Genomic DNA, 27,998 nt, shown 5'->3' on the forward strand with positions numbered 1-27,998 from the left:
TCATAGTACCCATATATAAAAAGGGAAATAAGACTGAATGTGAGAATTACAGAGGTATTTCCCTACTGAGTGTTCCCGGCAAGATCTATGCAAGTATACTTGAGAAACGGTTGAGAAGAATTGTGGAAGAAAAGCTTGGTGAAGAACAAGCTGGATTCAGGCCAAATAGAGGCTGTCAAGATCAGATCTTCACTTTACGACAAATAGTCGAGAAAGCATGGGAATATAACAAAGATCTGTATTTAAGTTTTGTCGATTTGGAAAAGGCATATGACAAGGTGCCAAGAGAGAAGCTATTCAATACGCTGCAGTTATATGGTGTCAATGGGGCATTATATCAAGCAATACTTAGTCTTTATTTGAGTTGTGAGTCAGCAGTTAGAATTGAAGGAAGTTCAGGAAGATGGTTTAATGTTAAATCTGGTGTGAGACAAGGATGTACATTATCCCCTCTGTTATTCATTATCTATATGGATCACATTATGAAGGAATGTGGTATTAAACCTGATATCAAAATTGGAGATGTTAATGTCAGCTCTTTGCTTTATGCGGATGATGTTATACTTCTAAATAAATCCGCTACAAGTCTGCAAGATTCTCTGACTAAATTGAATAGCTGTTGTAATAGATATGGTATGAAGGTCAGCAATAAAAAGACAAAGACGATGAAAATAGGCAGAATCATTGAAAATGTCAACTGTGTTGTGAATGGAGAACCTGTGGAACAAGTAAAACATTTCAGCTACTTAGGCACAATTTTTACTGAAGATGGTAAACTAAATATAGAAATAGACAACAGAATCAGCAAAGCTGGTATCGTGGGAAGTCAATTGAATAAATTCATATGGAATAAGAGAGAAATTAGTTGGAACACTAAATTAGCTGTATACAAGACTGTGTTGAAACCAATTTTAACTTATGGATCTGAGAGCTGGGTCAGAAGTAAAACACTTGACCAAAGACTAGAGACTGCAGATATGAGAGTCCTGAGAAAGATTAGAGGCGTGAACAGATGGCATCAATGGCAATATCATATTAAAAATGAGGATATTAGGAAAGAACTTGACATTGTCAGCATCCAGGAATGCATTAGCAGAGCTAATCTCAGATGGTATGGTCACTTAAATAGAATGGGAGAGGAAAGATTAGCAAAACAAGTGTTCTCTGCTAGGTTGGCAGGAAAACGACCCAGAGGAAGACCAAGATATAGGTGGATTGATACGGTACAAAGTGCCTTAAACGATAGAAATATAAGAGCTGATAATGTTGGAGTCTTGACAAGTAACAGACTGATTTGGAGGAAAATTGTAGATAGGAAGTTAGTAATGATGTAATTTTTTCATGTAGTACTGTCATATCCTGTACACCCCTTGAGGGTACATGGCAGGAATTTGATGATGATGATGATGATGATCACAATGAGATGGTGATTAATATTGAAAAGGAAATCATGCAAGGAAAAGTAGAAGAAAATCTCAGGAAAGGAAGAGCAAGATGGATAGATCAAATCCAAAGGATATCAAAAGACTTTCCTTGGAAGAATCAACTGCTATGTCAAGAGATAGAAGTAGGTGGAGAAACATTGTTGCCAAGGTCATGAGTCCTCAGGCATGATGAGATTGATGAAGAATATTATTAATCAAAAATATTTTTTTTTTTTGTATGCATTTTCTTTCCTTGTACATGGAAGTACAGGTTCTGTGCCCATTAAAGATGCTTTCCCAAGTGAAAAATTATTAGAGAAATATTATAATTTGTCATTAAAATATTTATTTTTTATATACTGTTTCCACACATGACAGCTTTTAGGATCTACATCAAATTGATGTGAGGAGAAGTTGAGAGTCTGGCAGTAAGGTTTATATGTTGGCTATTCATAACTGTATTTTTTAAAGGAAATTACAACACAGACTAATATTAACTACAATAAATGACTCACCTGCATAGTATCATTGGTAGAATGATCGAACATTGCCCTTCGATTGGAAAAGAACTAGATTTGATTTTCATCATTATGAGAGGAATCTTTATATGGGCTTTGTATTTTCAAATTGAAAATATAAAGTGAGGTAGCCAATCTCATACGGAGGTAACTATTTTTTTTTTTTACCCCAGAAACCCAGTTTCATTCCACGTACAGCCAAATTGGCCATAAGGACATGTGTAATTTACAGACAAAAAATACTGTTATTGTTGGTGGTGATGGTAGGCAGTAGCGCACTCAGGATTTAATCTTGGGGAGGGACCCGAGTTGAGTAGATGATTTGAGAATATACACTGTGCATCGCATACGACCTATGTCTGAACATCTGCAACGATCACTAATTCATAAGTAGTATAGAAATAGAAGACACGACCCAAAGATTTTTGGAAAATTTTCTAGTGTTTTTTTCCCTTTTTCTTTGGGGGATGGGCAGGGTACCTTTGCCCCCCCCCTCTGAATGTGTCACCGAGTGTAGATAGAGTTGATGGTAGTAGTATTGTTGTGTGTAGGTGAATTAAGTAATAAGGGAGACAAAGATGTGTGTAGCAGAGTGGAGTGCCCTCCTGTGATAATAATGAATTTAATTAATACTTACAGTATTTTGGGCAAAGTCAAATTACCATGACCAGGGAAAAAAATATAATAAGATACGTGCACTCATGAGGCATGTCATCTGAGAGGAGGCCTAAAGTCCTAAATAATCCCCCTTAATTGCTGAATTGGACATCCTTGGCTGTTTGGCTAAAGTATGGAGGATGAGAGCTTCCGAAATTTTGGGCATGCAATCAAATTTGTTGAGGTTAGGATAGTTTCTTAAGACAGAGCAGATTCAAGAAAAAAAATCTTTCATATTTATATTTGCTGCAATGTGGCTTGAAATGGCAATTCTGATGTTGGCCGTCTGATTCTGATGTTGGCAGGACAGCCAATTCATGTGTAGAATTTATGAACATAAGGAGGATATCGGTTTCCATCACTACAACAGTCACTCAGGACTTGCTGACTATTCTTTGGACACCTACCATAGAATACACTGGAAGAAAGCCACTTTACTCCATTGCAGCAAATATAAATACGAAATACTTCTCCTTGAATCTGCTTCTGCTCTAACCTCAACAAAATTGGTTGCTTGAAATTGTCCTAAATTTGGGAAGCTCTCATCCTTTGTACTTCACCCTGGCATCCAATTTAGCCCACTAGAGGCACTATTTAGAACTTTATGCCTATTCTCAGTTGACATGCTTCATCTTCATTACTTAGTGTAATGCTTGCGTATACATGTATCTTAGTATATTTTGTTCCCCAACAATGGCAATTTAACTCTGCCAAAATATTGGAAATATTAATTAAATTTATTTTAGTTGGTATTAGTCTGTTTTTAATTTCTTTAAAAAATTTATAGTTAGCAGTTGAGAGAATGATTTCATTGATATTCTTTTTGAACATCTGAAGATTGTGGTCTTTGAAAATACTTTGTGGAGAAGGCTCTTGAAGAGAAAACAGAAATAGATGGAATGAAAGATGAGTGGTAGTAACAGGCTTGGTGGATTAACAGTAAAATTTAAGTGAATGTTCTGCATCTGCCACTTGTTATTGCAGGTTTAGCAGAAATGGGGGTAGGGAAATAATGGATGCCAGTTCTACTGAACAGTGGCTATTGTTATTATTATTTTTTTGGACATCTCTGTGGAGTTACTCATCACAAATCCACTCTAACCATTGTTCATACAATATTTATCATAACTCTCCTTGAACTCATTCACAAACAAAGTGCTCATTACCAGCTCTGGTGATCCATTCCACCCATCTACTGTCCTCAAGCGAAAAGTCTAGTCCTAAACACTATCCTCACAAAATTTTGAAGGATGACCCCTTGTTCTTTGCCTTCGTGTATTATAAAACGTTTTCAGTATTATTCCTATAAAACCCCCTTTCCTAACTTATGTTTCTATCATGTCTCCTCTTTTTCACCTTGCTTCTTTCACTGTAACTCCACCAAGTGAGTACGAAGTATTCCCACTGGGCATCCCAAATTTCAAGACCTTACATTTAGTTGCATGAAACTGATATCCCAATTCATTTTCTCACATATCCAGCTTATTCAGATCCTCCTGAAGAGCCATAATATCAGCACTATTACTAATAATCCTCCCAAGCTTTGCATCATCTGCAAACAACTAAATATTTCCCTGTAGTCCCATGACAATATCATTGACATAAAGATTGAATAATAATGGTCCCGGTACTGAGCTCTGTGGAACTCTGCTCGTAACCTTCCTACTCCTTCTCCCATATACAAATATCTAATATCTATCAGAGCCAGATACCAGTCCAATCTACTACCTTAACATTCAGACTCTATGGTGCAGCTTAAAAACTAACTTGTCATGTGTTGGCTTTTTTTTTTTGATTTTGCAAAAAATCAAAAACAAAAATGTCTTTCCAAAAAAAATGCAATCCAAAAAATTTTTTTTGGATTGCAAAATTCCCAAAAAATGACAGTATGGACCTTACCCTCATTCACTGCTCTTTTTACCCTGTTTCAAAAGGTTACCAGCTTACTAAAACAAGAGCACCCTTTAACAAATCCTTGCTGACCCTCATAATACTGCTCTCACCTGTCAAATTTTTATACTAGTTCTTACCAGTTTCCCCAAAATCTTAACAACTACAAACAGATCTATAGTTAGAATTTCACCATGTGCTGTTTAATGGACCATGCCATTAGCTTGGCATTATCTTACCCCTCCTTTGGTTCTCCAGGAACATTTTGCTTTGCAAGACTTTCATTAAACAGCCAAGTTAATGATGTAGTCAGTTAAACAGCACATGGTGAAATTCCATCTAATTCCCCCTGCCTTATTGGCATTTAGCATACTCAGTATTCAGAATACATCCATTTCATTCACTTCTGACATTTCGCCTCCTTATCATTTTGGGAATAAAGTCTGCTAAACCAGGATGGAACAGTCTAATGAAGGGATCATTAAACAGCTGAATTGTCATCTGCATTCACTCAAGTCTAATCTCCATAGTCTGTCCACAATGGTTGTTACTCGTACTCACCATATACCAAAAAAAAAAAAAAAAAACTACTCCTTGTATTGCAGCTCTCTGCTCATATTCTGATTTTTCTTCTCCTTATAGTACTAGTCTCTTTCCTAGCCTCAGCCTTATATTCCCTCATGCAACTGTTCCCATCTCTCTTTATACAACTTCCATAATCTCTTTTTCATCTGCAATTCCTCTTCATTTTCTCTTGTCATCCATTTGACTCCAAATTGCTTATCTTCTTCACTAGAGGTATATAATCTGTCATTGCTGTCAACAATTTTTTCTTAACTGTCTCCCCGTGCATTACTAACTTTTATTCCTTCAAATCCTTTCATCCATTGTACTATTGCAACTGGTTTGTAAGTCTATGATAGTTGCCTGCCTTATAATTCCACATAAATCCTTCTGCCTTGATACTTCTACATTCCCATTTATCTTCCAAGTCAGGACTGCATGGTTACTCTAACCATCTGGGAGCAAGTATGACATCTCATTCATAATCACTCTGATGCTATGACCAAATCCAAAACCCTTGATTCTCATGTTCTCCAGCACATGATGCCTAAGACAGTTGACCCTCAAGAAATCCAAAAATTTAGTTCTCTTAGCAGTGCATGCTTCCTCCTCTGTCCAGTTTATATTGCTACAGTTGAAGTCCTCCATAATGATCACTCACTTGCACTTGCCAAACTAATTTGTGCTAAACATTTCCTGCTCATCACCATCTATATTCACTGGTCTATAGCAACATCCCACTAAATATATTGTTTTATAAATGCAATACTCCACCACGTTTACCTTCCTGCTGAAATATGCTATACTTTTTGATTTCTATCCCTGTTAGAACATCTTACTCAGTTAATCAAGTTTCACTGATACCAGCAATCTTTGGTGAGACTGAGTCAATCGATGCCAGAAACTCATTTCCTTTGCTTCTAATGCTCCTAGCATTTTGTATACAGAAAAACCATTGCCAGTAGTCTTATAGCCATTATTACTTCCCTCATACTCCATCTGGCTCTACAACATAGTGTACATGCTCTCGGTGCTCAAGCTGCTATCCCCACATGATTCCATCCCTGCTATGTTCTACCCTTGCAATTCTAGTTTCTGCCAGAAAATAGTCTCTCTGAATACCTGCATCTTTGTGCATTCAAATGTAATCCATCTTTTACATATCTTTTCTATCCTCAAATGTACTCCAAGCATCTGCATGTTCCAGACCTTTCTTCTTGCATGTTCTTATTATCATTTTGTTTGTTATCACTGCTCTTCTCCACTCTGTATTTTCTTACCAGTGCAACATGCTCACTATCTTTCCTCAGATACATTTCTGCTACACTATCCTTAACATCAACCTGAAATCTTGTGCTAAACAATTTATTCTACCCCTCAGGTCATTTGTATCAACCATTACTCTCATCACCTTGTCCCCTTTCATTGCCATACACTCTACTATCTGCCTGACAAGCACTCCTCTGGTGCTCTGTTGTACTCTGCACACCGTGAATCATCAAATCTCCAAACAGATTCATTCATTCTTCTCTCACTGGTATACCTAACTCCTCTTTTATTTCTCTCTCCCCCCCACTATATATAATAGTTTATATAGCAAATCACTGCCTCTTTGGTTGTAGACACATGTAATGGTGTTTCATATTTATAAGCAGTCATGTACGCCCAATTCTCCATTTACATGGTAGATTGATTCCAGAAAAAACCGTGTAAATGAAAACTTAAAAATAATACAATACATATGAAAAAATAGAAGAATGGTTCCAGATGTGAAAACCCAATATGAACAATATGTTATTTACAAACAAAACATATGAAAATCATTGAATAAAACAATTTAATTTTTATTATTATTATTTCACACCTTCCTCGATGAGTCTTTGGACTCATCTACAACTGTCTCCACCACTCAATCCACCAACTGACCTCAACTACACCAACACCATCTACCGCTGACCACCATCACTAGTATTTCCACAGACAATTACAAACATCCATGCCCATGCGGGATTCGAACCCGCAGCCTTTTGGCTGGAGAGTGGACACGCTAACCACTCGGCCAGCCATTTTAATGGAATATTTTTTTTTTACTTACTTTTATACTTAAGTAAAGTATATACATATGTATCTTTCTTAAAGAAAATAGTGTGTCACTAATAAAACAGAAATTTGAAAATGTCCAAATAACCCACTCATATGGTTATTAGTTAAATTTTATTCGTCATCACTTTCTGACAGTAGCTGCATTCTTTTGTGTGAGACTGGAATTAAATCACCTCCATCACTTGAAACTCTTTGGCTGTTCTATTCATACTGCAATGGCAAAACGTTTTCTTTAGTAAATAATAAATTTAGTTTAATCCTTTATCCAAGTGTGTGCAAACAAAGTTTGCACCTGAAAGTATCTTCAGGACTGGGGTAAAGTGGTACAACACCGGGCAACTCCTTGCAAAGGTGGAGCAAGCTACCAATACTCCTATCTCAGTATCTCCCATAATGCAAAACGCATCTCCTTGCGGATATGTATAATGTTATGCATTAAGGGAAGGGCCACTACCCAGACTAGTTTCGACCTTTATTGAGGTCTCTTCAGTGGGAGCTAGGCCCAAGTGGAGATACCAAGGCAGAAGCATTAGCAAGGTCCTCTCCTCCTATAGGAGCTGCCAAACAGTGTGCCACCTTTTTATTAAATTACTCTGGATTTAGAGAAAGATGTTGAAAGTTTATTTTTCACTTGGTCAGACTATAATAAATTTAGTTTAATCCTTTATCCAAGTGTGTGCAAACAAAGTTTGTGCCTGAAAGTATCTTCAGGACTGGGGTAAAGGAACTAAATTAGCATTAATTTTTTATTATTATTTTTACCACGAACTCTGTAATTAATCGTTGAAATCCTGTTTTGACTAGATCTTTATATAATTCTTCATATTGCACCATACATGACTTAAGTTCACGTTTAAACTGTTCAGTTCATTCAGTATTTGGATCACATGTAAGAAAATAAGTTTGCAATTTACTAGGCCATTTGAAGCTCCTCTTTAATCAATCCTGCAGTGAGTGGAATCTCTTTATCATCATCACTTTTTTTCTTTTTCATCGAGATTCTCAAGGACAGCTTCTATTATTTTGTCATCACTAACAGCCTTGTCAACCACCAATTCTTCAATATCTGTAGATGAAAAATCATCAAATCCTTCTACAACTGCATGTGCTAATCTGATGATATTGAAATATTCAGTTGTATGCAAAAGTATAGGATTTTTCTTTTTCACACATTCTGGCCAAGTAGCTTTCCAGCATGCATTTAAAGTTGGTGGTTTCAATTCTTATAACACTAACTTAGCAAGTTTGATGCAATCCAAAATGGAAAATTTCTTCCACACATTAAACTGTCAGTAAATTATCCTTATCTAGTTTATCTAAAATGTATTATAATGTTCTTATGTAGCAAGTTTTGAAGGTAGTGATCACACTCTGGTCTAGTGTCGTATTAAGGATATTGTATTAGGTGGCAGAAAACAAAATTCCACATTCGGATGTTCTAATACAGGATGGCCAGGCATGTTGTCTATAATCAATAAAACTAAAGTCCAGATTTTTTTCCATCAAATAGCATTTAACTTGTGGAACAAAATATTGATGGAGCCATTCATTAAAAATTTCTTTTGAAACCAAACCTTTTTTTGTTTGCCTTCTACTGCACTGGTAACATGTTAAAATTCACACCTTTCATTTGCTCTCAGTCTTAGGGATCAATGAATGAGTAATGGTTTTAATATGCGATCTGAAGCATTACTGCAAAATGAAAGTCACACGATCCTTAGTTGCTTTAAAGCCATCAACACTGTTTTGCGATTTTGTTATATAAGTTCTACGTGGCCTTTTTTTTCCAAAAAAGGCTGGTCTCATCTGTGTTCCAAACTTGATCAGGAGTGTAGCCACCATTTTCAATAATTTTGGACAGTTTTGAAAGAAATTGTCTAGCTGCCAGCTCATCTCCAGATGCAGCTTCTCCTTTTATTTTTACATTGTGAAGCATGTATCTTTTGAGAAATTTTATAAGCCAACCTGTGGTTGCAGAAAAAATCACAATATTGTTTGATGTTGTTGGCTCCTTTTCTTGAATCTGTTTGTGCAACCTTAATGATTTCTGTTTGATGACATTTCCATCTAAAGGTATTCCTTTTTGTGAGTAATCTTCTATCCACATCACTAGGGCCTTTCCATCTTAACTTTTATAATGTCTCTTGTATACGATGATGATTTGGCACCTAATTTTGTTCCATAAAGAACAAATTTTCTAATGACGTCTTCATTTTTCTTAATTGTTCTCATGGTAGCTTTGTTGAATCCAAAATATTTCCCTAAGATGTTGAACTTTCTCCAGCTGCTAAACTATCTAAAATTTGGATCTTAGTTTCTAAAGAATAGCTTTTTTTTTCTTCTTCTGTGTAACTGAATTATCTGATATTAATATTATGCGTACAAAACTTCAAAATTTCATACATACCTGTATAACTTTATTGCATGAACAAAACACAAAACGTGTAAACATTTCGAATTGTAAACAAAAAATGATATGTATATATGATTTTTTACATATAATTTTTTACATGTACATATGTAAAAAGTGCATATGTAATAATATGTCCCTTTCTAGGAAATGATAATTATAATGCAAATATCCTTTTTAACAGAACTGAATTCAAATAGAAATTTTAAAAATAAGCACCATTTGAGTCTTGTTAAATCAGAATATACCATGTAGAAATTATTATTATTATTATCCCCAAGACCTTATGCAGGGGCGTGCCAGTAGTGTCCCATGCCTGTGTGCAAAACTTTAGTTGGCTCCCGTATCCTCCCCATCCAATACAAAAATCGTACACCCTCACTTTAAGAAAAAGTTTTTTTTTAAATTATTTCCTCCTCTTTGGTGCCTGTGTGCATCGCACACATTGCACATGTGGCTGGGGTGCCCCTGACCTCATGGAGTCAAAAACTCATCTGGGAGGTACCATGAGGAATATATCATGTAGAAATTATTATTATTTCTACATGATATCAAATAGAATTGCTTTTGCTAAAATAAAGAGAAAAAAGGAAACGATGCTGGATCTGATATCCACTTAATTTTTATAAAAGAATTGTTTTTGTTTTCTAAACCACGTTATTTTGATTTTGTGTAAAAAAAAAAAAAAAGAGAGAGAGAGAATCAGCTATATATTATTACATGTTAATAATGTTATTAACAATAACATTATAGCAAATACCCATTGGATTTCTGCTCAGGACACGGACTGGTTATTACTAATACAATGTTCTAACATAAAAATGTGCACAAATTCACATGGAGAGAAGAGGCAAGGAATAAGAAAAGTCTCATTGACTATGTTATTGTTGATAGTGATGTTTTTTCCTGGTGCAGAACACCAGAGTGATCACTATTTAGTCTTGAACAGGATAAAATTGAATTTCATATTGAAAAGAAGAACATGTAAGAACGTTTTAAAGCGAATAAAAGTTGAGCAGCTCTCGGATGTGAACTGTAGACTAAGATATACAAATATTATTCAAGAAAAAATGAAAGAGTTTGAGAACAGGAACCAAACTTTGGAGATTCAGTGTTCTTATTTCCACACATAAGAAAACATTGATTGATTCAGCCAGAGAAGCATGTGGTGAGATTATCTTCAAGAATAGAAAAATCAGAACTCCATGGTGGACACAGGAAGTTAAGGAGGCAGTGAAGGAAAAGAAGAAAGCATTTCAAAAGTTCCTGGCAAATAAGTCAGCTTGTGCTAACTTATTTGTACTGTTTTTACATAAGTCAGCTTGTGCTCTTAGAAAATACAGAGACAAATATAAGAAAGCTAAACAAACTGTAAAACTAGCTAATCAAAAAGTCATGGGAAGACTTTGGCAACGACATAGAAAATAAATATTAGGAAGGTGGCAAGATTTCTGGAGGCTGTTGAAAAAGCTCAGAAATAGAGGAAAGAGTGCTGTAAAAGGAATTAGAGATGACGAAGGTGACATGAAAGCTGGAGAAAAAGATATTCTTGAAGTGGGGAGTAATTACTTCGGAAAATTGCTAAACGAAACAATTTAGTGACAGCAGAGCGGTAAAAAGCACTCAACAGGCATGCAATCAGGAATACATATCCATACTTGAGGTAGAAAAAGCCATCAAAAGATTGAAATGTGGAAAGGTAGCAGGAGTAGATGTTATTCTACCAGAAATGCCTGAATATGAGGTATAAAAATCTTATAGTGGCCGCACTGCATAGTTCAGAAGGCTTGGACAGAGGGGTACGAATTCCAGATGATTAGAGTAGAGGACTCATAGTACCCATATATATTTATTTTTATTTCCAGTTTTTATTTTTAGTTTTATTTCCCTTTTTAAAGGGAAATAAAACAATGTGAGAATTAGAGAAGTATTTCTCTACTGATTGTTCCTGGTAAGATAAATGCAAGTATTATTATTATTATTATTATTACGGGCAACTCCAAGGAGTCCTTAGGCTCATCGAGGGAGGCCCTAACATGTCAAGAACAACTATTCAACATTCATACAGTATCTATCATACTTCACCTTGAACTCATTCACAGTCATGGCACCCACAACAGACTCTGGCAGCTTATTCCACTCATTCACTACTCTCTAAGTAAAAAACCTAACTCAACACCCTTGCTAACCACACTCTTGCCCAATTTCCACACATGGCCCCTAGTCCTCCCACCACCAGTCCTGTTCTCAAAAATATCCTCTGAATTAATCTTATAGAAACCCTTCAGTAATTTGAATGTCTCAATCATATCACCCCTTTTCTGCCTATCAACCAATTTCTGCAACCCACAAATCTTCAACCTGTTCTCATAAGGTTTATTCCATAGATCTGCTATCATCTTGGTCACTCGCTGCCTGGATCCTCTCCACCTCCTCCCCATCAAGAAGAAACCCTGGCGCCCAAATCTGGACACAGTAGTCAAGATGAGGTCTTATCAAGGCTCGATACAGAGGAACAATAACTTGCATGTCTCTGCTTATCAAAGTATTCTTCAGTAACCAAATGATTTGATGAGCTGATTTAGCTACTTTTGCAATATTCCCCCTAAACTTCAACTCCCTATCCACAACACTCCCAAATCCCTGACCTCGTCAATTTCCTGGAGTACAGTTCCACCAATGTGGTATACTGCTGCTAATCTTTTCACCCCAAAATGCTTAACCTTACACTTTGCCACATTAAATTGACATCCATTCTCCTTAGCCCAGTCCTCTAAACTATCCAAATCATCCTGCAAAATTTTGACATCATGTGCATTCACTATTGCTCTACCCAACTTTGCATCATCAGCAAACAAATGAACAATTCCTCTCAGATCCTTTCCTATATCGTTAATGAACAAATTAAACAGTAGTGGTCCAAGAACAGAACCCTGCCGCGCACCAGTAGTCACAGGCCGTCTGTGACTACTGGTGCGCGGCAGTAGTCACAGGCCGTCTTTTGGACTCTACTCCTGAATAAACTACTCTCTGATATCTCTCCATCAACCACCTTCCTATCCATCTCACCAACCCTATATCCATCCCCATATGCTGCAGTTTAACTGATTAGAATTCTATGTGGTATCCTGTCAAAGGCCTTAGGAAGGTCCAGCCAAATCACTGTAAACCTGTTACCCTTATCCAGTTCAGCCGTCACTGTGTTATAAAACGTGAGCAAATTACTGAGGCATGATCTACCCTTCACAAAACCATGCTGTCCCCCATACAGTATCCCATTTTCATCTATCCAATCCTGTATTTTTCTCTTGACTATTTTCTCCAAGACCTTGACAACGACTTCTGATATGCTGATCGGTCAGTAATTTGCAACAGCAGTCTTGGAACCTCCTTTATGCAGTGAAACTATTTACCCTAGTGGAACTGTTTCTCACGTATACTTGAGAAATGGTTGTGAAGGATTGTGGAAGGGAAGTTTGAAGAACAAGCTGGATTCAGACCAAGTAGATGCTGTCATGATCAGATTTTAACTTCTCAACAAATTGTTGAGAAATCAATGGAATATAACAAAGATCTGTGTTGAATTTTTATAGATCTGGAAAAGGCATATGAAAAGGTGCCAAGAGAAAAACTATTCAAAATGCTACAGTTATATGTTGTCGTTGGAGTTATATCAAGCAATACTTAGTCATTATTAAAAGAAGTATGGTAAGATAGTTTAATGTTAAATCTGATGTCAGACAACGATGTACATGATCTATATGGATCACATTATGAAGGAAAGTGGTATTAAACCTGATATCAAAATTGGAGATGTTAATCTTGGTTCTTTACTTTATGCAGATGATGTTATATTTCTAAATAAATCCAGTACAAGTCTGCAAGATACCCTGAATAAATTGAATAACTATTTTTTACTGCCAATTGTTGTGAAATTTGGTATGAAGGTCAGCTATAACAAGACTAAGACAATGAAAATAGGCAGAAGAATTGAGAATATCAACTGTATAGTAAATGGAGACCTTATAGATCAAGTAAAACATTTCAGCTACCTAGGCACAATTTTTTGTGAAGATGGTAAATTAAATAGGGAATTAGACAACAGAATCAATAAAGCTGGTATGGTAGGAAGTCAACTAAATAAATTTATATAGAATAAGAGAGCAATTGGTCACTCCACTGGATTCATCATTGCCTGATGCATTCCTCCTTCTCCCAAGCACCTTTTCCACATATTCACACAAGAGGCCACCCCTGCTACCATCCATCCTGATAATTCTAGTTTTTCTGCATTGATATACTGACTTGTTCAGAGAACAGCATTCTCTGCAGATACCTATGCCCTTCCTCATTCAAATGCAAGCCGTCTCTTGCATACAGTTCCTTTCTGTCTTCAAATGCCCTCCAAGCATCGATATATTCCAAGCCTCTCTTTAAACACATTTTAGCTGTTATAGTATTCATTATTGATACTCTCCTCCACACATTATCATACCTGGGCAACACACACACATGCATGCGCGCATGCACACACACACACACACTTCCCTCTCTGTCTTCTTTCATACAGCCTCACGCATGAGCTTCAGATCTCTTGCTGCCCAATTCACTCTGTCTCTTAAGTCATACATGAAATAAAGCTTTTTTTTCTTTGTAAGTAAATATCCAGTTTATTAGTTATTTTTGTCTTGTAATAACTAATTTCGGTTGAACTGTCATTAACTTATTTACCTTAGTTTGGGTGTTTGATATTATTAGTCTGTTGTGTGCCCACACATTTCCATCAGTTTGATTGTGGCTGTCTACTTGCAGTGTAATCAGGCAATACACATGCCCACTTAACTATTGTCTAACTTATTTCTTTAATGCTTCATGAATGGGTATGGGTTCAGATCTTTACTCTTGATTGTTCTTTAAATTGCCTGCACCTGTGTTTGCAGATCATTCATATATATATATATATATATATATATATATCATTCTGTTGTGCTGCCATATATATATATATATGTTGGCTAAGAAGGCTTAATTTTTTTAAAATTGAATTGTCATAGACCATATTGGAAGATGGTGTGTGTTTTGCATGTCATCAGCCTATTTAAGTGCAACAATATATATATTTATTCCTCTTGGACTTGCACTAATAAAAAAAATTTTATTTATAGTTTCTGGTCATGGGGGCAGTATCCTCACGTAAGAAAGAATACAAGGTATCCGGTAAGTAAATAACCATTTCAAAGATTTTTTTTTTACTTTATAATGTATGGTAAAAAGTGGATCAGCTAGATTTTTTATGGATAATTTCAGTATTATTTTCATTATTTTATTGTAATATCTTCTAAATTTTACTCAGCAAAGGTTGTAAACCTTATAGGTGCTTGCTTCTTAAAGTTTAAGATGCAAGCACCTGCATTTGAGGGTACAGTAGTAAAGCAGTTTCTTCATGCTGTCCATTAAAAACAGTAGTATAGCATTCAGGAAAGAACCTTGTGGTAATACATTCATCTAGAGGCTTCCTGATTAGCTGGCAAATAATCTTGCAGCTGCTTACACTTCAAAGTTGTGCAGAGAATGAGCATAATATCATGCAGGGACACTGTTGAGGCCATCTATGCTGAAGCTTGGCATTTCTTGTGAGAGAGAGTTATGTATGCAAGTTCCTCACATCTGTTGCATCTGCACTGACTCAACATGAAAGATAACAAATACTAGTGTCACTGCAGATATAAAAAAAACTCCTATAAAAAGCACCAAAAATGACAAAAAATATCAAAAATACAATAAAAAAAATTGTAAAAATAACAAAATGCACCCCTTCACCTTTGAAAAAAAATCTTTTATGCAGTTAGTCAATGGCCACCATAGTGTGAGGAACAAACAGCCACGATGCCTGCCTTAAGATGTAGGACCTCTTTTTACTGCGATGACTGACTGCAGCAGTCCTGTAGGGCATACTTTCCACAAGCATATGATAACAATCAGTGGAATTTTGGACCATTACTGTAGGCATGTAAGGAGGTCCTGGACTGTTGTGGGGGATGTCCATGGACTTCTTTCCGAGCTGTGTGTGTGTGTGTGTGTGTGTGTGTGTGTGTGTGTGTGTGTGTGTGTGTGTGTTAATCTCCAAACATTGTTGGTATCAGTCAGTTACATTTTGGTTAAATGAAGAGGGTGTTCTAGCAGGATAGAAATAAAAAGGTATCGCATATTTTGGCACTATAGGGAAAATAAACATGATGGTGAAGTGTTACTCATAAAAGATGATTTTTGCCTTCTGAGGATACAGAATCATAGTAGAAATGATATTAATGACTTTGAGAATTTATGGTGTGAGGTAGAAGTTTTATAGGGCAAGATATTTATGGGTTTTTGAGCAGGAAATGTTTAGGCAAATTAGTTTGTCAGCTTCAGTCCACGTGGTTAGCCTAGTGGCTTTGCGCTTCGCAACCATATGACTGGGGAAGGAGTTTCCCAGGCTCGATTCCCGTCGAAGACGTGAGAAATTTGAGGATCTTCCTCAGCCTTAGCCAAGTTAGCCGGTCTTGGGCGCAGGCATTAGGGTTTTTCCCACCAGTTTATCTGGCGTTTTTCATCCCGTAAGCAGGCAAACCGGCCTCGTGAACATACGCTACTACAGCCAAAAATATATATCCCCCCACCAGGGGCAGGCTAGGCGACAGGTCAGTTGGGAGTGGTACTAACAAGAGGTCACATCTAAGTAATACGTGGACCCTGCATAGGAAGTGGGAATAACGCATAGTGAAAGAAGAAGTTTGTCAACTTCAAAAGGATTGTAGCAAAAACTAGGTAGAAGAAGTAGGCTGGCCTGGTTGGCTGAGTGGTTAGTGTATCTGCTCTCCAGCCAAGAGGCTGCAGATTCAAATCCTGCCACAGGCATGATGGATGTTTGTGATTGTCTTATTTACTCAGTGTGGAAAAGGGCATCTGCGAACCTTACCACTTCTTCTAGCAGAAGGCATCACTCCTAAAGCCTGGTAAGGTACTGGAGTAACCATACGTTGTCTACGGAAGTCAAATGTGAAAATTTAGAGGAAGCAGCATGTAGATAAGGAAATAAATTTGTTGACTTTTTGAGATGGCTATCCCAGGAAGCATGTGGTAGAGAGAACACAGGAATCAAGAATTTTGGATTGGTCATAACATCAAAAGATCTGATTGTGATTTCATACTCCAGTTGGTGAGAGTGATTGTGTAGTCCTGACTGGGATGATGAATAGACATGCAGAAATATTAAGGTAGAAGAAATTTATGTAGAATTATGAGGCAGGCAACTATCAAGGACTTAAAAACCAGCTTGGAGCATTATAGTGGATAAAAGAATTTGAATGAAGAGAGATCAGTAATGCATGTGAGGTAGTTAGAAAAAAAAAAGTTAAGAATGGCAGATTCTGTACCTTGTGTGAAGAAGATAAATCGATTTTGGAGTAGAGTGAATGAGTCGAGAAATTGGAAGTGCAGATGACAAAAACATTATGGAAGGTTTGTAACATGACAGCAACTGAACATTTAAAAAAATATTTAGGTTACATTTTAGAATCGATATAATGAAATTATGTTTTGATTAAATATAAAACAATCCCTAACTTTCTCATCTTCCCAGATTTTGATATCTGTTAATTATTATTAAGGTATCAATGGAGTCAAAAGACTCATCATGGGAGGTCCCTCTTAGGAAACACAAAGTCTATCATAACACTCATTGACCATTCTCGCTCTCACCACTCTATCAGTCAATGCATTCCATGGTTCAACCACCCTCCATGCAAAGAAACCACTCCACACCCTCTTGCTCACCGTTTCCTTTCGTAACTTCCAGGGATGGCCCTTGTCATACTCCTTCCTGCTATTCAACCAAGCGAAAGAACTCCCCAGTGTCAACCCTGTAACCACCTCTCAACAGTTTAAAAGTATCAATCATATCACCTCTCCTTCTTCTATCCACCAAATTCTACAGTCCACATTCCCTCAGCCGATCCTCATAACTAACATTGTACAGTCCTGAAACCATCTTTATCTGCCTTTGTACCCTTTCCACAGTTAATTTATCTCCTTCAAATCCTGGGGACCAAATCTGAGAACAATAGTCTAAATGTGGTCTGATCAGAGTCTTATACAATGGAATGATAACTCTTTTATCTCTGCTGGTCAGTGTCCTTCTCATTATTGCAGCAATCCTCTGTGGTGAAGGCATACCACCTTTGCAATATGTCCCCTAAATTTCAGGTTTCTATCAATCATCAACCCCAGATCTCTTGTCTCCCCTACTTTTTCCAGTATAGCTCCTCCAATAGAGTATGCAGCATCCCATTGATGTGTCCCAAACCTCAAAACTGTACATTTTGCTGCATTAAACCGACACCCCCATTCATTTGCCAATCTGTCTAGCTTATTCAAATCCTCTTGCAGCGCTACCACATCTGCACTATTACTAATAATCCTTCCCAGCTTCGCATCATCTGCAAACAACTGAATATCCCCTTGCAATCCACTGACAATGTCATTGATATAAAGGTTAAACAGTATAGATCCCAGTACTGGTCCCTGTGGGACCCCACATGTAACCCTCTGCCTCCTTGAAACTGCCCCACCATACACAACTCTCTGATACCTATTGGACAGCTAATACTGAATCCAGTTGACCAACCTGACATCCAGACCCACATGCTGCAACTTGAATATCTGCTTATCATGTGGCACCTTGTCAAATGCCTTTGCTAAATCCAAGAAAATGGCAGTATATGCCTTTCGCTCATCTACTGCTCTTGTAACTTCATGATAAAAGGCTAGCATGTTACTAAAACAAGAGCGCCCCTTCACAAATCCATGTTGACTCTCACAGATAACATCACCCTCATCTGCCCAGTGCTGTATATGGTCCCTCAATAATTTCTTCAAGATCTTAATAAACTGATGACACACAAACTGGTCAATAATTAGACACTTCCAGTCTGCTACCACCCTTATGCAATGGCACTATCTTACCTTCCTTCCATTCCTGGGCACCTTTCCTGTAGCCAGACTTTCATTGAATATGGAAGGTCAAAGGAGCTGTCAGTTCTTTAGCGCATTCTCTCAAAACTCGTGGTGAAATACCATCCAGTTCCATAGCTTTACTGACATCCAGAGTACTCAGCATCTTGAACTCGCTCTCCTCCTGCACCTCTAAACCTCGAACCTGCCCTATCCCTCTAGTATTAAAATTTACTCCTCCAGGATGAAATACTCCAATAAAGTGTTCATTGAACAATTCCACAATGTCCTCTGCATCAGTCACTCTATTCCCATTTTTATCCCACAATCATTTCTCCTCCTACTGGCCACATAGCTAAAAAATTGCCTAGGATTTTCTTTGGATCTTAGGGCCAATCTCTTCTCATATTCCAGTTTCAACTTCCTTACCATACTAGTCGCTCTCCTGGCCTGTGTCTTTATATTCTTCATGCATCTGCTCTTCACCTGTCTCCTTATATCTCTTCCATTGCCTCTTTTTCTCATGCAATTCCTGTTTAATATTGTTTGTCATCCACTTTACTCCAAATTGTGTCCTCTTCTTCACTCGTGGAATACAGCTTACTATTACTGCTAACAAATATTCCTTCACAATTTCCCAAGCACTAATGATATCCCTTCCCTCCAATTCCTCCCTCCATGAAACTTCCCCAAGTTGACTTCTTAGACTATTATAATCACATGCCTTATAATTCCACATATGTTCCCATCTCTTTGATACTTCTGCATGTCTATTCATCTTCCAAATCAAAACCACATGGTCACTCTCTCTCTCTCTCTCTCTCTCTAACTTGGGGGAGAGAGAGAGAGAGATGTCATCTCAGTTATTATTAGCTCTTCTGATGCTGTGACCAATTCCAAAACTCTTGAACCTCTTGTTCGATGTATTGCATGTTACTTAAAACATTTGTCCCTCAAGAATTCTAGAAATTCCATTCCCCTATTGTTACATGCATCTTCCTCTCCGCAATTTATACTGCTGTAGTTAAAATCTCCCATAACAATCATTCTTCTTGCACTTGCCAAGCTTAACTGTCTAAACATCTCCTGGTCCTCACCCTCTGTGTGCTTCTTGGGCTGTAGCAACACCCCACTAAATATCCTGTTCTGCCCACCTCAATTATGTTAATGTTCATATTCCATCATTGGGTATAAAATAAACCAATTATTACTATTATTAGGTAATTAGTTTATTTCTATTTTACATCACCATAAATAAAATCAATAATAAAAATAAAATAAATCATGTTAATGTTTATTTTATTTGAATGGCTGGTTACTTTGCATTATGCCTAAATGCTTTTATGATACCTGCATATCCTGTCCTGTTATTGATCATATTCCATTATGACAAAATCAGTCATGAGCAACTAAAGTTTGTAATGACCAACATGTTCTGTTAGGCTCAGTAAATGGGTTAAAATAGAAAATATTTGTTCTTCACTTCTGATTTATTTATTCATTAACTAAAAATTTTTACTCATCACTGAGGAGCAGATAAACACATTTTCAAGCCCTGGTTATGAGGATAGACTGAAGACATACAAACTTCAGAGTTTAGTGAATAGAAGACAAAGAGATATGATAGAGACATTTTAAGCTGTTGAATGATTACTATGAGATTGACACTTGGGAGATTTTCACGATAGAATGAAGGGAAGTTTCTTTCGAAAAGGGACTGGTTGGGGGGGGGGGACTATCCCTGGAAGTAAGAAGTATTTTTTTTTTTGCATGGAGAGTAGTAGGAGCATGGAATGCATTTGCCTGAGAGGGTAGTAAAAGTGCAAATGGTGAATGAGTTTTGTGCGATAGACTTTTTGTTGTGTAGCATTGATCTCCCCTGATTGTCGGAATTCCATAGAGGTCAGGAAATAATAAAAAGCACATCCATTTCACCAATATATGATATATTAGTATAAACATTACTGATTTAAAGCATTACTCAAACCCAATATGCTATTTCTAACCAAACGTAGTGGAAATCTTCTGTGACTCTGGTTCGTCGCGTTTATCCCAATTACATCACATATAATGCCTATGTATGATGTAATTATTCCTGAAAGGTTCATATAGTCAAATTGCCCAAACGGTGAGATTTTCATGGAAGACTTTAATGTTCATAGTTCAAATTGGTTTGCTTTTTATAACTTTGCAGTTTAAGCCTGCTAAATAATTAATTTTTTTTTTTTTTTATGTAGCACCCGCCACTGACCTTTTGTAAACTTATAGTAAATTCCCCGGGGCAGAGCTGACTACTACCGGGTGCGTCCCCAGGTGGCGGATCGGGGAACAGCCTTCAGATATGGAGGCTAGCTGCGATATAAGCAGAGCAATCTGGCGAATAAGCAGCTGTGGACCAACAGCGACTGAGCTATCAGGGTGTGGGGGAGCAGAAGTGGCAACTCTGTTTCACTTAAAACCTCACAAAGCCCAATGACAACTCGGTGACATGGCGAGTAGTGCCACCATTAAATAAGCACCTGCTGGGGTCACTGCCCCTGACATTGGGAAGCAGCATTGTCAGTACTGACACAAGGTTGAAGCCAAATGATGATGGAAAAGCTTGTGATCAGAGATTTGCAGATGGCAATATGATTATATTGTGTACGTCTGTAATACTGCAGAGCAGAAAGCAAACGGAGAAACTACTGCTCTACCTTATCTCCAGAACAACCACCATGGTGAGCAAACCCTTACAATTGGCCCCAAGTTCCCGGCGTCCCTTAAATGGGACAGGGGTGCAAAGAATCTCCGGGCTCAAAATGGTGTCCACTTTTAAAATTGCAACTTGGAATGTCAGAACTCTGTATGAAGCTGGCAAATTAAGAAATGCCACAAGAGAAATGAAGAGGCTGGGCATCCGGATTTTGGGATTTGCGAGACAAGATGGCCAGGATCTGGAAAGTGTCAACAAGATAATACGACAACGTATTACTCTGGGAATGATGAGAACAAACATCGACATGGTGTAGCTGTAATAGTAGATGAAGAAATCAATAATAAATTGGATTCCATTTTCTGAAAGGATAATGCTGTTACAACTTAAGGGAAACCCCATTAACATAAATATCATCCAAGCTTATGCACCCACAGCTGACAAAAGTGAAGAAGATGTTGAAGAGTTTTATGAACACCTAAAAGAGATTAAAAACCTAACAAAGAAACATGATATAAACATAGTGATGGGTGACTTCAATGCAAAAGTGGGAAGAGGGGGTGATGGAGAAATTGTTGGCGAACATGGCTTAGGCACCAGAAACGACAGAGGAGATCGCCTAGTCCAGTTCTGTCAGGAAGAAGATCTAACAATAGCAAATACCTGGTTTAAACTTCCACCCAGAAGACTGTACACTTGGAAATCACCTCAAGATAACCAACATAACATTGTCAGAAATCAAATTGATTATATACTGATAAATAAAAGATTCCACAGTAGCATAAAGAGTGCAAAGACTTATCCTGGAGCAGATATCTCATCAGACCACAATCCCATAGTTGCAGAAGTACGTCTTAGATTAAAATCAGCTAAAAAATCACAAAAGAAGAAAAATAAAATTGATGTAGAAAAACTGAAAGACTCGAACATAAATAAAAGTGCCAAGACACAGCTTAACCTGTGATTACAACAGATTAACATAGAAGAAAATAAAAGTGTGGAATCTCTTTGGAATAGCTTAAAGAATGCCATCGTAACAACAAGTATTGAAGAAGTAGGTTATGTGAATAATATAAAACAACAGGAATGGATGACAGATGAGATTCTTTCTCTTATTGATACAAGAAGAATGTACAAAAACAAAGACCTTGCCAGGTATACAGAAACACATAACATCATCAAGAAAAAAATAAAAGAAGCCAAGGAAAATTGGATGAAAAATTTATGTACTGAAATTGAACTGCTTCAGAAGAAACATGATAATTTCAATCTGTATAAGAAAATCAACGAAATTTCTGGAAAACTGAGGAAAAGGCAAATAGTGTCTCTAAGAGACGAAAATGGAAAAATAGTTCTAGAAGAAGAGAATAAAGCACAGATTTGGATAAAATATGTCACAGAACTTTTCAATGATACTAGACAGAAGCCTATAAATATAAAAGATAACATTCAAGGACCAGCAATCATGAAATGCGAAATAGAGAATGCTATACGAACAAGTAAAACAGGAAAAGCCAGTGGACCAGATGGTGTGCAAACAGAATTTTTAAAATTAATAGAACCAGATAACATCAAACTTCTTGAAAAACTATTTAATAAAATATATGAAAGTGATGAATTTCCATCAGATTGGCTCAAATCTACATTTATCACTGTCCCAAAGAAACCCAAAGTGAATTCCGACTTATTAGTCTAATGAGCCAAACATTAAAAATATTTTTGAAAGTAATTCAGAATCGTATTTATAGAAAAAGTGAAGAAACTCTAAGTGAAACACAATTCGGCTTTCGGAATGGTTTTGGTACTAGAGAGGCCCTTTTCTGTACCCAAATATTGATACAAAAATGCATAGAAAAACAGAAATCTGTCTTTATGTGTTTCATAGATTTTGAAAAAGCATTCGACAAAGTCAGACACACTAACTTAATAGAAGTCCTTCAACAAATAAGGTTAGACGAACAAGACATAAGACTAATAACAAATCTGTATTGGAATCAGTCAGCTACCGTTCAATTAGACAACATTACCACCAGTGATATTAACATCAAAAGAGGAGTGAGACAAGGATGTGTGCTCTCACCACTCCTGTTCAACATATATGCAGAGGTAACCATCAAAAAAGCATTGGAAGAATGTTCAGAGGGAATCACAATAAATGGAAAGATTGTTAACAACCTTCGATATGCAGATGACACTGTGCTAATTGCAGATAATATTATGGATCTCCAAAAACTCATTGACAGAGTATACATAGAAAGCCAAAGAATGGGAATAAATATAAACATCAGCAAACATCCAGCCTCATCAATGAAACTGACACTCAATGGGAAAAATATTGATCAAGTGTCAAGATATAAATATCTTGGTTGCTGGCTTAATGAACGGTGGGATCCAGAAAAAAATATAAAGACAAGGATTGAAGTTGCACGGCAGTCCTTCATGAAAATGAGAACACTATTCTGCAATAAAGACCTAAACATGGAAGTCAGATGCCGAATGCTGAAATGCTACGTGTGGTCTATTCTGCTCTATGGAGTTGAAACATGGACATTGAAGGCGACAACCATCAAGAAAATCGAAGCCTTTGAGATGTGGCTATACAGAAGAATGCTAAAGATATCATGGACAGAAAAAATTACCAATGAAGATGTCTTAAAATCCATTGGCAAAGCTAAACATCTTATACAAATAATCAAGAAACGAAAAACATCATATCTTGGCCACATCATGAGAAATGGCAAATACCAACTTCTACAAACTATTTTGATAGGAAGAATTGGTGGCAAAGGAACTAGAGGAAGAAAAAGAATATCGTGGTTTGACAACATCAAGACGTGGACAGGAAAGAGCAGTGCACAACTGCTCAGATTAGCACAAGAGCGCAGTTTGTTCGCCAAGATGGTCGCTGACCTTCGATAGAAGATAGCACAATAAGAAGAAGAATAGTAAATTCATACTGCAGGTAGGGTAAGAATTTTTTTTCTAATTTTTCATTTTACATTTTTATTTATTGTTTATATTGTTTGCTTATTTGCTTAACCAATTTGGATTTTTTTAGTGCATGTGTCCCAGATCTATTCAGCTCAGCTCCTCTGTCATAACCACTTATGTTCATACTTTCATTGAACAGCACTTACTCTAAGCACTTATCACCAAATCTATTTAGGGTAATCCATCCTGCAAGTACATATCTTTTTTTTTCACCATCAAATACATTCCATACATCAACTAACTACACATCTTTATTCCTGCATAGGTTAAGCATTGAATCATTAGCAATCACTTCTGCCAGTTCACTCATGTCATAAGTTGAGCTTACTGTGGTAACAGGCTCAAAATCTTGACTTTTTTTTTTTTTGCTTCATTTAACAACTTTTATATATTCTTTTACCATACTTACATCCTTTCAAGTTTAGACTAATACAATCGTATCGTTCTCACTTGTTCTACCTGCTTGCCTGTGGCTTCATTCATATCATGTCATGAATGGCTACTCCTGGAAAATGTACTTTTGTTGTTACTGAATGCACTTCCATGAAGTCCAAGGATTCATTGAGGATGGGCTCCATTTAGACTCATACTTCAATGCCTGTTATTTCTCCTTGAACACATTTGCCGAAGATACACTTGCAACATCTAATGGTAACCCATTCCACACAAATTGCACATGACATGAGAAGCACCTAGACCTCACTTGCTTCCTAAAAACAACCTATATCAGCTTCCCTGGGTACTACCTCCACCATCTGTAAGTTGCAAAAATCTTACTTATAGTTTGGAACAAAATCATGTCCCAACAGCTCCTTATTAATTTGTATGTTTACCTCCTCTCCTTGGTCTGTTCCTGAAACTTTGAAGAATACATTAATCTGTCTTCATATGCACAATTCCACAACCCAATTATCATTTTGGTTACTTACTCACTGATGAATTTTCTGTCCCCCCCCCCCTCACCCTTTTCCTTGGAAAATCAAGCTGACCATATCTGCATACAGTAATCTGAATGTGGTCTTATCACAGCCTTCTAAAGTGGGAGAATAACTTCCTTATTCCTACAAGTTGGTATTCTCTTTAATGCTGTTATTTGATGTGATGAATTTAACCACCTTAGTAATATGACTCTTAAACTTTAACTCGTGGTCCATTATAAACACATCTAGCTTTGATTGCTTCCATCCAATTCCCATTAGTATAATACTTTGCCAGTAATGTCTTCTATCCAAAATGCATAATTTTATGCTTGTCAACATTGAAGTGATATCCATTGTCATTTATCCATATAAACAATCTGCTCAAATCAGGCTGTGGAGATTCTGTATCAGTTACGTTCCTTATCACTTTTCCCTCCCCTTCCTCCCAACTTAACGCCATCAGTAAATGATGGTGCTAAGTTGGGAATAAATAAGAGTGGTCCATGTAGAGAACCTTGTAGTGCATCATTAGTTGTCCCCCCCCTTCATCCATACCACAATACATCGCTCTAATACCTGTAGGTCAGCTACTCTTGGATCGACATCACAGGTTTGCAAAGTAAACTTGTTATATCTACTCCTTTTGTGTTTACTTGAATATAACTTGCACTTTTCCCCCCAAAATTAAAGTTAAAAAATCATGATGCAAGTATGTGAGGATTTTTAGAAACTAAAGTTTTTCAGGAAAATACTAAATTGATGTTTATAATTAAATCCTCAGTATTCATTATAATTTATACTTGCTCACACTATTTATCAAATGAATGCATTTAAATTTTAATTATCAATGTTATTTACACGATCAGCCACTCGCCTTCATCACACGATATATTTGAAGCATTTGCAAAATCATGTCCCAAGCTCTCAAAATCCAGTTGCACAACAATTCGCCATCTATTTCTTAAAGTCTTAAACTTTTTTCATGTGCGAACTATATGTGAAACGTTTAAATTTCCTTTTTTCGTAAAGTAAAATCAGCGGTGCGAGATATACATGAGGGCAAGTTATATTCGAGTAAATATGCTATTTAACAACTTCCAGTGTGGCATCTTGTCAAATGCCTTGGCAAAATCCAGAAGTACCACGGTATATCCATTCATTTTATCTAACTCTGCTTTCATGATGTACCCATTCTAAAACAAGACCTACCTTTTATGCCATTCACTACAAGTAGATTTGCATGAACAATAAATACCAGGTTTTAACTTGCATATATATTTTTTATTTATACTAAATGTAATTTCCTCTACATGTTTTACTGTCTATATGGCTAACAGCATCATTGGGAGGTTGCTTAACATAAGTAAAATCCGAAAAACATTTTTCAACAGCAGTTAATATCTATAAGTTGAAAAAACTGGAATGATAATTTAATTAAGAGTATCATTAGGCATGTTACCTGTGGTCTCTACATTGTTATGTAAACTCTGTATGTGATTGCTGGCATATTAGAGGTCTTCAATGTTACACATATAATGACTTCCAGATGTCTCGAAGGATTGTTCCTTAATTTCTATTTAGTGTGCCTTTTGAGCGAATGACCTCAGAAGACTCCTTCTTAGAAGAGAATTACTTTGACAACCTGTCAAAGTAATTCTCTTTTAAGTAGGGCATGGAGGATACTTGCCAATTTACTGTGTGATGTTCTTTGAGGATGTGCACCGAGTCTGCTTTTTTCTTCTCTTTTGTTTTCAATCTTGCCTATATGTTCTTTGTTACAGGTATTAACTGCTGTTGGAAAGCGTTTTTTGTCTTTTTTAATTATTTATTTATTTTTTTTGTCTGTTTTTACTTATGAAGTTAAACTGTTCATATTTGGTCTAATGTGTTAAAACTAAGAACTTTTATTGTTAAAAGATCATAAGATTACTTATGTTTTTACTTAAGTTAAGCAACCTCCCAATGATGCTGTTAGCTATATAGACAGTGAAACATGTAGAGGAAATATGTCTAATATAATTTAAAAGAAAAGCACACATGTTAAAACCTGGTATTTATCGTTCAAGACCTACCTTTTTAACAAAACTGTTATACTCTAGAAGATCTTGCTGTTATCTATCCACGTTTGGATGCGATTCCTAACCAGTATCTAGAATATCTTGATGACCACACTAGAGATACTAACTAGTGTATAATTTGCTGCATCAGTCTTAGCTCTGCCTTTCTATAAAAGAATCTTTCTTTCTTTCTATTCATAATCCTAGGAATCTTGCATGCATTGAGACTCAAGTTGAACAGCTAGGTCTGGGCATCGCAGTTTTGCACATTCTTTCAGCAACTGTGTTGATATCTTATCTAATTCAACCTGTTGTGATTGAGTTAAGCTCTTATAACAGCTTTAGTACTTCTAATTCATCTTCCTCTATTCTTTCATTCCATTCTTCCCTAGCATTCTGAGAAGTAATGGATCTGTCTAAAGTGATTGCTTAAAAATTTGGCTGTTTCTTGTACCTCGAACACTTTTCTGCCATTGGTTCTCTGCATTCCTTTAAAGGCTCCATTGGAAGTATCCTCTCAGTTATACAGCTTTGTCCTTTAAGCACCCCCCTCCCCTGTGTCCTTTAGTACTACCAAGGTACCAAATGGTCAACCTCTGGTTCATTGCTTCCACTCTTCTGATCCAAATACCGTCTCTGAGCAAGTCAGAGAAATTATCCTCACTGGCATGAAGGCCTTAATTCCCCATTACATCTAAAATTCCTGCCCACTTTCTAAGCCATGGTCTTACAAAAGATGTGCTAAAGCAGTTAAAGGGGGAAAAAAATTCAGCATACT

General features: G+C 36.7%; 1 protein-coding gene across 1 annotated transcript in view; it reads left to right on the top strand.

Moving 5' to 3' along the window:
- The window catches only part of LOC150109677 (apoptosis-inducing factor 3-like), a 197,884-nt gene that overhangs the window by 7,689 nt on the left and 162,197 nt on the right, over positions 1-27,998 (top strand). Inside the window, exon 2 of the mRNA XM_090402950.1 lies at positions 14,732-14,783. Within this exon, the coding sequence (XP_090259076.1) occupies positions 14,741-14,783 (43 nt within the window). The 5' untranslated portion in view covers positions 14,732-14,740. The remainder of the gene's footprint in view (positions 1-14,731; positions 14,784-27,998) is intronic.

This window comes from Typopeltis vanoorti, chromosome 2, assembly GCF_054136105.1.
Source record: "Typopeltis vanoorti isolate ZY-2024b chromosome 2, IOZ_Tvanoo_1.0, whole genome shotgun sequence".
In the NCBI taxonomy this organism is placed as follows: Eukaryota; Metazoa; Arthropoda; class Arachnida; order Uropygi; family Thelyphonidae; genus Typopeltis; species Typopeltis vanoorti.